This window comes from Dasypus novemcinctus, chromosome 1 (genome assembly GCF_030445035.2).
Source record: "Dasypus novemcinctus isolate mDasNov1 chromosome 1, mDasNov1.1.hap2, whole genome shotgun sequence".
Taxonomy (NCBI): domain Eukaryota; kingdom Metazoa; phylum Chordata; class Mammalia; order Cingulata; family Dasypodidae; genus Dasypus; species Dasypus novemcinctus.
In genome coordinates, this window is record NC_080673.1 from 170,667,176 (window position 1) to 170,681,695 (window position 14,520).

At 33.3% G+C, this 14,520-nt stretch overlaps 1 protein-coding gene across 13 annotated transcripts in view; it reads left to right on the top strand.

Moving 5' to 3' along the window:
- Positions 1 to 14,520, top strand: part of ARAP2 (ArfGAP with RhoGAP domain, ankyrin repeat and PH domain 2) — a 226,810-nt gene that overhangs the window by 163,635 nt on the left and 48,655 nt on the right. For 9 of the 13 annotated variants that reach the window (XR_011649522.1, XR_011649516.1, XM_058299917.1 and 6 more), the window contains 4 exons: positions 250 to 397; positions 1,837 to 1,905; positions 4,349 to 4,423; positions 7,021 to 7,138. Coding sequence is in view for 11 of the 13 variants with exons in the window: in XM_058299917.1 (XP_058155900.1) it covers positions 250 to 397; positions 1,837 to 1,905; positions 4,349 to 4,423; positions 7,021 to 7,138 (410 nt within the window). In the remaining 2 variants the exon portion in view is untranslated. The remainder of the gene's footprint in view (positions 1 to 249; positions 398 to 1,836; positions 1,906 to 4,348; positions 4,424 to 7,020; positions 7,139 to 14,520) is intronic. The other 4 variants (XM_012525749.3, XM_058299953.1, XM_012525750.4 and 1 more) reach the window with 1 other exon arrangement.

A 14,520-nucleotide genomic window follows, 5' to 3' on the forward strand; every position in this document is an offset into this window, starting at 1 on the left:
AGTCCTTCTCTAAGTCAGTTATCAAGTACTGCTTTGTAACTTGTACTAATCTCTCTTTTTTTACAATAATCTTTTTTATGTTCTTAGCTAGTCTTTAAGCCAATTGGAAGAAAGAATTGTGTTTTTCTTTGAATCAACACTGCCGTTTAATATGTGTATGTTTTTTAAAATGATAACTATTATGACTTACAGTTCTATGAATTTTCAAATAGCAGTGTGTCTTAATGAGCTGTGCTTTTTTTCCACCAGGGTTCAGAAATGCTCAGAAATCAACCATATGAATGCCCATAGTCTGGCTATGGTCTTTTCATCCTGTTTGTTTCAAACTAAGGGGCAAACTAGTGAAGAAGTGAATGTAATCGAGGACCTAATTAATAATTATGTTGAAATATTTGAGGTAAATATTTTATATTGTATGCTTGTTAAAATAATTTCATGGTACTGTTTGCAAACATATTTAGGATATTTTTATTCAGGCCTTTATGAATATTTAAAAATAAAGGATAGTTATATTTTCTTTAATGGTGTAGATATAGCTAGCTTTTTAAGTTATAGCTATTCATTTAAATTCAGGCTGCTTTTGAAAGCTTTCTTACCATCTGATGTCTATTGGACAGAATGATTCTATTTATAGGGGTTTTTTTTCCCTTCCTCATTATGTGCATGCATTAAGTCTGTCTACTTAGAGGTATGAATTTATGAATTTCACAAATTGGATAATAAATACTATGGCTGTTAAAATTTACAATTAAAAGCACTTTAAGGTTTTATTTAAATTGTGCCCCTATTTAGAATTTTTAAAAAAAGAAAATTCTGAAATAATGTTTTTCCTTGGTTTTTACTAAGACATCTCTGTTTTAATTTTTGTTGTTTCAGTTTGCTATTTTATGAAATTAAAGTTTCCAAGTTTTACCATAAAACTGCTATAATAGGAATGATTTCTTAGTTCAATGAAGTAAAAATAAGCAACTGAGCACAGGATTTGAAATTGGGGGGTTTGGGTTAAACATTCAGCTCTATCACTTAACTAGTTCCAGCACTTCAGTTTTTCCATTTAAATTTTCTTATTCCATAAAATGGTATCATATGAGACAACTCGTCTTAGAGAGCTATGGATATACCAGATAAAACCAAATGGGTTAATGTAATAGGTTGCCATTTGTAGAGTTCTTACTCTTATCTTAATAACTCATTACAATTTTTCTCAGCAAAGGGAAAGCTACTATTTCAATAAAGTAAAATAATGTTATTTGTATAATTTAATTTACATGGAAATGGACACCAGACTTGTTGGATTCTTTTTGCTCTTTGATCTCCTTTTTATTTCTTTCTATATTTGTCCACTGTTTTCTACCAATAGCAACTTCTTTGCAATAATTGTGATTCTCAGAAATGAGCGAATTAGAAAAAAATAACTTGTGGCTTTACATGTTCTTTATTTCCTATTTTAATATACTGCTCCATTAATAGAAAATAAATAGTTGTCTTCATTAATGAATATTTCGGTTTAAGAAATTCGTCTCATCTTTCAACTACAAAAACTTTAAGATACCAATCACCAGCTCTTTTGCTGATTAAATTTCCTTAGCAATAAGGCTTCCATTGATGGAATGTGCAGCTTGAAGTAGTATCATCATAAAATGTTCTGAACTTCATTAGATGCTATAGTGTTGCTTTAGATCTAGTCTAGATATATGGACCCATGCTGATTAAGATGGCCATTCTTATTTATTTTTAACTTGTTGGTATGTAAATTCCTAAAGAGTTACCTGAGGATGAGTAGGTAACTCCTTGTGCTCTACATTATTGGAATGTCCCAAATTATATTTTAAACAGGTTAAAGAAGAGCAAGTCAAACAAATGGACATAGAGAATAGCTTTATTACCAAGTGGAAAGACACTCAAGTGAGTAGTAATAGTTAGCTCTGTAAAGAATTAATTAATTAGTTAATTAATTAATTAAAATCCCTTCCATTGTAAGCGAAGACATTTCCTGCATTTATTTTCAACTTCCTACTGAAAGCACAGTGAAAGTAATAGGAAAAAGAAAACTTGATAAAATTGTTTGCATAATTCTGCAACACGATTCATACATGCAAAATTCCAAAGCATATTCATGTATGTATTTTTTTAATATAGAGGGAAAAATCTATTTTAATCTAATGAAGTTCTCCCTTACAAAATCAATTTCATTTGTAAACAGTACTGAAAATGCCAGTGGATTTCAAAGGAACCATTTGATGCCAAAGAAATACTAGAATGAATTGGCAATTCAGATTCCTGAGAATTAATGATTCTTTCCGTTATGATTTTTAAAATTTTAATTGTTTCCTATGTGCTTTTGCTCAGCATGCTCTCAACTGATTGTGTTAATTGAAATGTCCTAATGTGAACTTTGTACCATATGCTAATTTTTGTCTTGAGTCAACTTTTCTAGATCTTGTCTTGCTTTCCTCATTATATTGCATATGTGTGTTCAGGTTGCATTATACTTTTCCAGGATGCCTTTCCTTGTTTGATGAATATGCACTGGAACTTCTCAAGGTTGACGATAAATGCAGTGGATTCAGGGAACCTATGTACATAATAGAAATGGGTCAAATGTACTCTGTTTACAGATACATTCAAAGAATGAGACAAATGCTTCCTAATTTGTCAAGCTCTAAATTCTCCTCAGTTTCGCAATATCCTTTACTAATGAGAGGAGTTATCAGAGCTCTCAGTCCAAATGATGACCTCTTTTTCTAATGCTAGATCGGATAGTGCTAGTACTATGATATTAAGTACCTAAGGAAGTACCAGAGTAATTAATGCAGCTTTCAGAGGAGTTAGTTTTAACACTAAAAAAACTTAAGTTCTCACTTTTTGGAGGAGGATTTCAGTCATGAAATAAAGAATTTTGTGAGCTTATGAGGTAATATATGGCAGTATACTTATATTGCTATTAAAGGTGTGAATACCTTCTGGTCTTTCTTGTCTTACAATAAAGAAATTAATCTTGTATACTTTCTAATTCAGTATATGTAAGTAAAAATAAGGAAAGGAATTGTCTATAAAATATAGTAATTGTGAGAGAAAAGTAGAAGAATTCAGAAAATCTGTTCTTTTTGCTTAAATTTTTTTCTTTAATCCACTTAAAACTCTTCTCTGAAGTATTTTTCTGATAGTCCCTATGTTCCCTATGTTTTACGCCTGTTTGAATTTCTTTACTGTTCTTCTTTTTGGCTTTACTCTATATGTTGTGTTTGCTTTTTTAAATTTTAAAATGTGTCCTTCCTGGAGAGTTGTTTATGCAAACATAGTGAAAAGCAAAAATGCCAACTGTATCCTTTCTTCCCCAGAATTTTTGTGTAGGATCTCAACCAAAAATGAAGATCAGAAATGAGCTTTTTTAAGACAGTAGTGTGGATTACTTAAGAAGATTTCTTCAAAGTATATTTTTTATGTTCCCCTCACATATTTACACATTAGATTTTATTTGGAGACAAATTTAGAGTCATAATATTTGTTTCTCTGTTATGACATAGGGATGGATATTATTTTCAAGTGATTTTGTATACCCTAAAGGAATTTCTGGAAAAAGCAACTCAAAATATTTCTTACAGATTCACTTGGTTCTTTGTTAAACTTCTCGACATTATACTGTATTTCTACATAGTGATATCTTACGCTTTTTATTTTCTGGCTTGTAGCTTCTTCATATATTATGTCTTCTGAGGTAGATTAATGACACAAATAACAGTGCTTAATGCTTGTCTGCATTATCCTATCACTTCACTGTTAGTTTTCTTTATAAATTTATATTCTATCTCTATTTGTAGTTTAAATACATCTCTAACCTAATTTATCTTCAGATTTCAATTTTTTAGACATATCTCTGAAAAAATTTAGCAAGACCTATTTCCCTTTTAATTATTGTCATTATGCCTACACTATATCTTAAAGCAGAATTACATTTGGCTCATTTTCACTCTTCATTTTGTTTATCGTGTTAAAGTAATAGTGATCACTCTTAGAACTGTTGTTGTAATTGGCATATTTCCATTGTAGCCAAACTCATTATTTCAGTATTAATGTAAGGGTCTCCTAGGACACTAAGCTCTGAGTAAGAGGTTAAAAATTATACTGTGATTGTTGTTGCTGATTATAACATTTGTGTGGATTTCTTGTCCGTAATCAAACACATCTGGAAAATGGGGGAAATCATACTGTTTACAGGGAAATTGAGTTATTTTCATTATTTTAAAATAGTTTGAAATATAACTAGGACTTTTTAGCTGCCTTAAATACCGTTTGTGTATTCTTGGAACATACTTATGTATGCTGTGTTTCACATCTGCTTTTCTAGGTTTCACAAGCTGGAGATTTGTTAATTGAAGTGTATGTAGAAAGAAAGGAACCCGACTGTAGTATTATAATTCGGGTGAGTCCTGAAAATGTGTGCAAGGAGTGCTGTTGGAAATCATGTGTTAGCTTTAATTTAACATTTTGGCTTCTCCAGTGCTTCTTATCTTTTATTTATGTCACCTCTCCAAACCCCAACTAATGACAAGATAGACCTGGGAATTCCATGTTTTGGTCATTTGGAAAGAAACCATTTTATGTGCTTTAGGTTATGGTTAGGGATTTCTATAGGTTCTAGAAAATACCCTGAGCTCAAATACTAGCTCCTTCCCTTCCTAGCTGCTTAACATTAGGCAAGTTATTTACCCTGCCAGAGCCTCATTTTTTTCATGTGTAAAAGGAGGAAAAATTATAGTAATTGCATTATATCATTGATGTGAGGCTTCAATAAGATAATATAGAACACTTAGCAAATTGTTTAGCATGTAGTTTACTGCTTCTGCTCTTATCACTGTTATGATTAAATCCTCACCTTTGTTTATTTGTTTTATTCCTTGAGTATTTTGGTCATTTTTTCTGAATTAAAAATAGATCCTTCTCATACTATTATATTCAGTAATTAGAATGCCATAGGGATAGTAACAGATATTTTAGGTTCTTTCTCAGTACAACTGCTTTGTATATGTGAGGAATAGATATTCTGCCATCTAACAGTAGAAATTCAGCTTTACCTCATGGAAAGTTCAAAATTAAAAAGAGTCTCAACATTAGGTACTTCTGAACTCTAGTTATGTTAATTTTATTGTAACTGTTACTTTATATTTTTTTAAAGGATATATACTAAGGCAGTTGCCTTGTCATTCCTTGGCCATATCATATTTTTCATACTGAATATAAGAGGTTGATAATAAGGGAATTAAGGAACTAGCACAGACCAATCAACACAAGTCTATCACTAATGCTTTAAGAGGTATTCAAAGCAAGACTTGACCCTACCTTCACATAAACTCTTTAGCAGCATATTTTAATTTTATCTTTATAGAACCATAGGAGAAATTATTATAACTGAGCAAAATTATCACCTTATTTTAAGCATATTCAGATAAAGGCCTGAATTCACTTATACATATTACAAAGCATAACAAACATAAAAAATAATAATTATTATTTGTTTAATGCTTAAGACTTTCCGAAGCCCTTTAGTTATATTTATCTCCACTGATCATTACTTCTTCCCAGTACAAACTAGGTGATGTTCCAGGTTTGTAGGAAGGGAAACTGAGAATTTAAAACATTAAGTCCAGAACTCCAACTTGGATTATCATACTCCAAACCCGATGTTTATTATACTGATAAGTATATTAGTGTAATGATTTCCAAACTCTGTTCTCTATTGTACTAAGGCGGGTCCTTGGTAAGGAGGGGAGCTCCTGTCTTCCATTCCTACTTATACCATAGATACTCCCTACCTGTTGTTTTATAAATTTGGTTTCTAAGTAATTAGTTTAATAAAGGGATATACTTAAAATTTTTGAAATCTGTGAAGGTGAACAGCAATGCCTGAAGTTATTCATCTACTCCTTAATGTTTCTTACTGTTTAAAATTCTTTTTCCAGAAGCAGTTTTTTTTTCCTTCAAGTTTATATTTCATTGGACTGTTCTAAATTGAAAGCATTAGAATTCATTGTATAATTAACATACTTCAAAGGAAGCACTAAATTCCACAAAGCACAAAAGATAGACAGTATGATTTTACCTGTAACAAAAATGCTTTATATGATTTATAAATGTGCAATGTGCTTATGAACAAATATGGGCAGGAGAAATGGAAATGAGCACATGCTTTCTTGAAAAACAATTTAATAGAGTCATGCTTTTATTGAATGTGCAAACTAAGTAGGAATATTCTGTCTCTTAAAATATATTCTATTTATTTGTTTAACATTATAATTAATTCTAATTGAAGAAAGTCAGCTTGCTTTTAACCAGCATGCACTTAAGTTTGGCAAAAACAGAAACAAGAAGAAACAAATCAAAGCCCCTGAAGATGGTGGTATGCTTATGCAATGGCCTGAGGCTTTGGGACTCTTGGAGAGCTGGCCCCCAGGCTGGCACTGATGATGCCAGCCTATGGCCTGAAATCCTGCTTCTGCATACTTGGTATCTCACCATCTGTCACTTGGCATGGCAGGGTATACCACAGACCACTAAAACCCAGGGGCTTTTTGGCATGGCAGACCAGCAATTGACTGTGTAAAATGTCGGGCTCAGGCTGAACAAACTACTCTGAACTCTTGATTATAGAATTGATTATAAAAAGTTTTCCTCCTAGAAGACCGTTGGTCGTCCCGTCTGGGGAAGGTATTTCTTTGTATGGCAAAGTCCATTTTTCCCTCCTGAGTGATCTAATTGTCTGCTCAGGGAGAGAAAAGTATCCTTCCTGATGATGTCTATGTTGTGATGTCTTTTTGCGCTAATACACTATAATGAATTACATTTTATGGAGTATATCTAAAGATGCTGTTTTCTTCTATCCTTAGAGAAGCTTGTTAAGCACATGAGGGAAGGAACTTGGTTATTATAAGATAGTTGTTAGGGAATTATTATTGTTGTATCATAAAACTACTTCTGGATTTGACATACATACCTTCTGAGGAAATGTTGCTTCTCTTACAGATATCACCTGTGATGGAAGCAGAAGAATTAACTAATGATATACTAGCAATAAAAAATATCATTCCTACAAATGGTGATATCTGGGCCACATTTGAAGTCATTGAAAATGGAGAGCTAGGTGAGTGATTTTCATAGTAGGAATTCTTAAATTCCTTTTAGTATGAAAACTTATTAATTTTTTAAAGTGTCATTACTAATATGTTACATTTTTCTAAAGATTGACATCTCATTTTAATTACCTTCTACTTCGGTGCATTTGTTGATGTATGTTATTGCCACTTGAGGTTGCCTTCCTATAATTTTACTCGTCAAAGTAATTAGTTTATGATATGAAGTATAAAAATATAGTGCAAAGCATTAGGGGTCCGTGTTGCTACTTCAGGAAAGAAGGCCTTTGTTTTTTGAAACAGGCAATTATATTTGTAACAATTTTCTATATGTCTTCATTACTTTATTCCTGCATGCCACTGATTTTACATGAACAAAGAAAGAGTTGATTTTAAAGATTATTATTTTATAGAAATGATTTTGTTGTAGGCCTAACAGAAGTTTCTTTTTTAACTTTTTCCTTTTCATCTATATTTAGTGGATCAAACATTTTGCCTTCTTTCATCCCAAAAGCACTGAAGGATAAAGAGGGCTTTTGAAACTCCTTGACTACCCCCATAGTTATGTGCTGAATAAGCTTAACATTCTAATGACACCATTTGGTTTTAAAGACCTCTAGGAAAAAAAAAATGAGATGCAAAATGTCTTTGTACCTTGACCATCTGTCTAACTGCTACCTACTAAGGTCTTGGGACCCTTTCAAGTGTAGCTGTCAGACTGCCAAAAGTAAAATCTTGCCATCCGCAAGCTAAAGATAAAAATTAAAATTCAACATTGAAATACCCCGTGGTGTATTGCCAGAAGTGTTGCAGTGTTAAAATGAAATGGACTTATCAAATATTTTGTCCTTCATTGCTCCATCTTGATGTTTTTATAACTTTATTTCTTTTTATCATTCACAATTTAAAAATCTTTTTCATATTGAAATGTTATTTTTCAATTTCTACTGCCAAGATTTACTGACTCTGACACTTTGGTGTCTGTTTGCACTTCTGTATCTCCTCCATAGTTAGGTGCAGTCCTCCCATTGATGGAAATAGCTTTGGCAAATGCCTCCCGTGATCCCCTAACTGCCAAGTCCAGTGGAATTCTTCAGGCTTTATTTTACTTGCCCTTTCTGTGGCATTTATTATTAATGGCCTTGCCCTTCTCTTTGAAGGTCTTCCACTCTCTTTTCAGTACTGCTTGGATTCTCCTTCTGGGTTTCTTAACCCCATTTATAAGTCATTCTTCTTCCCCCTATTCTCAAAATATTGAGTTTCTCCAGTTCCAGTCTTCATTTACATTTTTTCTCATTTTACATTTTTTAATAGACATTCACTTCCATTCTTTGTGCTTGATTGACATGTGTGAGCTGATGTTTCTTGAGTATACTTTTACTCTTCCCCCATCTGCTCTACCTGATTACCTCCTTTAAACCCAGACTAAGGGTATCATTGCACTTCGTCTTGTATTTTTTATAGTGTTTATCACATGGACTTATAGTTACTGACTTGACGGGAGCTTTTTAGAGGGAGAGACTGTCTTTTTTCTTTCGTACCAAGCACAGTGCATAGTACATGATAGGCATAAAATTAATATTTATTGAGTTGGTAAGGCGTAATTTTGTATGACTGTTTGCAAGGATGGTGAGTCTTTTGATTTTTGTTTTTTGTTTAGTTATAAGGAATGAGGCTGCTCAATTTACTATCTCTGTCATATTTGGGAGTAAAACTCAGCCTTACTGCCAGAATCATCTTTTAGAATCACAAAACTGTTCATATTGTTTCACCTTTTAAAACTTTTTAGTCATTTCTTCATTATTTATCCATTCTTCAAGGTCCAGCTCAAATGCCTTTTCCTCCAAAACATTATTCAGTTTAACATAATTTGTACTAGTCTCTTATAATTTATGTGTTTATAGAAATTGCTAGAAGAGAAAACTAAGATTATTTCACCGTTTCTGGATGAGCAGTGCTAGGGAAGCAACAAAGGGGCCTGTGATTATGCTGGCTTACCAAAACAGATGGAACCAGTGTGGACCACCTAACCTTCTAAAATGTTAAAAGCTTTATTTCTAGTGACATTCAGGGAAGCTAAAGTGAAATATAAAAAGAAAATAAAAGTAAAGACATAGGTAGTCACAAGATTGTAGTTGACGGGAAGAATGCCAGCAGGGAATTGCTGCTTTTTTCTAACATAAAAATAAATTCTCTAAGAAATGAAGTAACTGGATATAAAAACAAACAAATAAATGGACAAGTAAGTAAATAAACCAAAATTCTGGGTTTTACTTTATTTTAGGTATCTCTAACTTTTAAAGCAATAGTTTTCTACCCTGTCATACCCAAAGCCACTTTTTTTTTTGAGATATCAGGGGCCAGGGACTGAACCCAGGACCTCTTTTGTGGGAAGCTGGCACTCAAACACTGAGCCACATTGGCTTCCCTGAGTTGTTTTCTTCATTTGTATTGCTTGTTGTTTTTTTGTGTGTTTTCAGAAGGCACCGGGAACCAAACCAGAACCTCCCATGTGGAAGGTGGGTGCTCAACCACTTGAGCCACATCCACTTCCCAAAGCCACTTTTGTATAAATATTTTATATCCCCTTTGCTATCTTGAGATCATCTCTTATTCTCATTTTTAAATATTAATACAATACCCTAATATAATATAAAAATAAATGAAAGGAAACTATGTTTTATAACCTGTAAATGCTCAGACATTCCTATAAGGTAGAATATAGTGAAAATAAACTCTTAAACCTATAAAAGGAATTATCAAAATGTATGTGACAGTTACAAATGGAGACTTACATAAGCTTGTCATGTTTGTGACTCAGTAACCATTAGCAGTATTGCTATCGTTGGTAAAATACTTTTCTGAAAATAGTGAATGACTCTTAGAGAAGTTCTGCCTAAAACAAAGCACAGTTGTTGTTTTTTGTTGTTTTTGTTTTTTGTGCATTTTTTTTGTTTTAAGATTTATATATTTCTCTCTCCCTCACCCCTCATTGTTTGTGCTTACTGTCTGCTCTCTGTGTCTGTTTGTTGTCTGCTGTTTTTGTGTGTGTGCGTGTGTGTGTTTGTGTTTTTTTGCTCCTATACTACTTACATTCATGGAAAGACAAATATTTTGCTTAGTTAGATTTTAAGCACATTTCATTTATAAGTAGGTTTTCCTTCAAAATCAAAGTCTGGTGGAACATTTGGAAATTTTGCTGGGTAGGGAACAATTCTTTCTTTGTCCCACTCATTGAAGGATGCAAAACCTCTTTGACCTACTGCCACCAATTATTAGGACAACTTGAAAGCCACCCTAAGTGATGGCATCCCCTTAGGGTGGCTTTCAAGTTGTCCTAATAATTGGCATCACCTCCGTCAAAAGCTAAAGTACATTAATAATTTAATGCTTCACCTTAAGTCCTTCAGATTCTGAAAAATAAATAAATAAACTTCCTGAGAGGCACAATTTAAATGGACGTCCTGAGAGGAGCAAGTTTGTGAAGCACTTACTTTCTACACAGCAATATCATAGCAAACTCTTTTTTTTTCCCTTCTTTATGGCCACTATGTTAAGAATATCTGTTTTTAATCAGGATTTTTCCAGCCCTGCTCATGATTGACACATAGAAAGTTGCCACCCACTGATTATATGGATGGGACAGGAACATATTTGCTTAGAGCTCTAAGTTTGGCACTAAGATTTTAATTATTGAGGAAATCATGATTGTCACTGGAAATCCCGTGTCATTACTGCCAGAAATTCAAGGATGGCAGTTGTTATTTGAGGTGGAAAATAGATAGCTCAATTTAGTGAAGAAGGCCAGGTTTGTTATGTAAATAAGATTTTAAACAATTGACAATTTTGTGGTTTGCCACCTCTGAAACTTATTCTCCAATAACTACTCTGAATTTTTAACAATATTCATGTCATAGGTAATATGCAAATAAATTATATTTATTTCTAGTAATGCCCTCATGCTGGACAACTTGTGTACCATATAACCTATTATGACAGATGGTTGTAAACATATAAATAAAAACTTATTATTTGTAGGAATTTATATTCCAACAATGTGATGACTCAGTCAATTTTCCCTGCCTCTTATTTCTTTCTTAAGGCAAATTATACCATTTCATAATTCTAGCCTTTCTTACCTTGGCATCCATTTTTTTTTCCAGCTCTATTCTTTATCTAGGAACTTAGATCTTCAGGGTTTTCATCTAGTATTTCTTACTGTGATACTGATACAAAAAACATATTTGCCTGATTTTTTACAGAAAAATAATTATATGCCCATTATTATGCCTCTATATCTACTTAAGATATTTATCATTATAACTAAGAACACTTTAAAGGGGGAAATTGTTAAGACAAATGAGTTTATATGGCTAAGAGACTTCAAAATGAGTTAGGAGATCATCAGAGGGGTCACACTTATGCACATCTCAGCAGGGTCTTTGAGACAGCCAAAGTAGATACAACCCCAGGTAATGGTGCTCCTGAGGAATATGGAGACACCCAAGTCCAACGGTCATGACAGATGGCTGTGGAGTTCATTGCCTTGCCAGTGGGCCCAATTTTGGAATTTGTGCTCCTGAGTGTGATGGAGTTGGACTCAGATGTGACCTCTTTACACATGCCTCTTCTATCACTTACTGGACCTGTGGTTGGCTGGGATTGGTGTATGCTCAGGAAACTTAAATCTCTGGATTTCCATGTGCAGGCTGGGCCTCAGCAGAGTTGTAACACCTACTCTCTGGTTCATTGGACTTACCCAGGTCAGTTATAAGGGAGGTGAGGATGGTCAACCAACACATCAGGGAACTGAGAGCGAATCTACAGCTGCAATCAGGAGAATTCTATCCATCAGCCATATGGGATCTAAGTCTCTTCTTGATTTAGAGGTGGAGTGAGCATTGCCATCCCAGGGGCCTCAGGATGGAGGAATAAAATGTGGATTAGAATAGACTTACTGGTATTCTACTGTAGAATTATTGTGACTCTAGCAATGGAAGAAATTGTATCATTGGTGTGGAGACGGTGGCCATAGGAGTTGCTAAAGGCAGGGAGAGGGAAAAAGAGGTGTGAAATTGGGGCATTTTTGGAACTTGGAGTTGTCCTCAATGATATTGCAGGGACAGATGCAGGATATTATATATCCTTTCATAACCCACCGAATGGACTGGGAGAGAATGTAAAGCTACAACATAATCTATAATCCATGCTGTGTAGCAGTGCTACAAAATGTACTCATCAAATGCAGTGAATGTACCACACTAATGAAAGAAGTTGTCAATGTGGGAGGAGTGGGGGTTGTGGGGAGTGGGGTATATGGGACCCTCATATTTTTTAATGTAATATTTTGAGTGATTTATGTATTTTAAAAAAAGATAAGAAAAGAACACTTTAGAGCTATCACTATAGCATCTACTTATAATAGTGACCCTATTTAACATAAATGCTCTGACATTTAAAAGTACCATTACCAATTTAATATTATAGGAAAGGAGAATAAGCTTTTATTCCAGTCCAGTTACTGTACACAGTTAAGAATATCAGTCTCGTCTCCAAGGTAACTGCGGTGTTATCAGCCTCCATGCACACAGAATGTTGAAACTGTCCTGCTATTATTTCCTTACCATTTTCTCACTAAGGATAAGAAAGTGAAGAGGAAAGGTAGTACAGACTTTTTTTTTTTTTTGCTTTTGCTTATGTTTTCTTATTAAATCTTCAAAAAATTCTTGAAGAATTCGTACTTTCGGTCTCCAAAAGACATGTGAGGTTTACATACTTGTCCAAAATAAAGCTCGGTGTAGTATTGTAGAGTACAGGCTTAGGTTTGGGATTCAGATCTCTGTTCTTCACCTTAACCAAACTGTGTGACTTCAGACAAGTAGGTAAATCTCTGTAATAGTTCTTTTGCATATAAAATAGGAATAATTATAATCCCTACTGGTGATTTAAATGTGAGAACTGATGTGTAAAGCATCCAGTATATAATGCCTGATGCACAATTGTTGAATAAATATCAGCTGTTAATGTGATCAACAGTGATTCAGAGCTTGAAAGTAGAACCAAGAATTTATAATATCACATGTAAAAGGTGTGCTTATTCTATCCATTTTTACTTTTAAATACATTTAATTCCAGTCTCAGTCTCCATTAATACAAGACAACCAATTTATGGTTATCAACAATTGAATTATAAACTTTGACAAATTATGGGCAATTATGTCTTTGCCTAACCTATTAGATAATTGTTTGAAGAAAAGCAACACCAGTATATCACAAAATATTGCATCTGATTTTACAGAGAAATATATTTTGCCTGCTGATCCATCTGCAAATATATTGCAACAAATTTATAGATCACAAAAGTATTTTATAATATATTTAATTGCATGAGTATTTACTAAGCATCTGTTTTGTGCTCAGCACTGTGCTGTGTGCAAGGGATATAGTAGTAAATACGAAAGATTTGTCTTTAGAAATGTATGACCTAGTGGATCTTTAAAAAAAATTATTATAATGGCTAGACTGGCTGTAACAAGCACAGGACACAGAACTGGGACTCATTTTTCTGGGTAGGAAGCAAAGATTTGGTTATTTACATTGGAAACAAAAAAACAGGTTCCCTCCTTCTATGTACCCAGGGATTAATAATGGCTTCTAAAATGATGTAATCATACCAGGAAAGTCCATTATTAGGGAGGATATAATATATTTGACCTTATTTTCCTCTAATTTTTTTACTAATTAAAATCCATAGATCACATATTATGCTCATGCTATTGACATGCTCTTTCTTGTTTCATTCACATGACTACTGTAACCAAAAATGAGAAGCCCAAATGCCATATCCTTTTTTTTTAAAAGGATATGAGAGAGTTGAATTGATTTACGTATGGCTGCAATATTAGGAAACCTGCACTGACTCCTTCATGTCAGAGCCACTTTTGCTGTTTCAATTATGCTGTATTCAGTGTACTGTGAAAAAGTTTAAATCTCCCACCCCATATGCTTCTGTTGTTTTCTGTTGTTACTTTTTATTAATTGATTGGAATATTTTGATCAGCCAAAAATTCCTTTGAAGCTTTGATTATAATTGTAAAAGCTGTTTTTTTTTTTTTAATTCTATGCTGTGAACTTGAGATGCATTTAAAAATATGGTTGCCTAAAACAGTGTATACAGATGAGTATTTACTCAGGATAGAATAATGAAGAACTCTTTAAGTTGTCATTGAATGTCTTGCTTCTTGGCCTATTATCTCAAAGGATAATCTATAATATTGCCAAATAATATTTATGATTGGTAGTTCTACCAGTGATATTTAAACATTTATTACTCAGTACTATTTTGTAATTATAGTCATACATTCTGTGTAGAAGTTATATTTTATAATTTCAT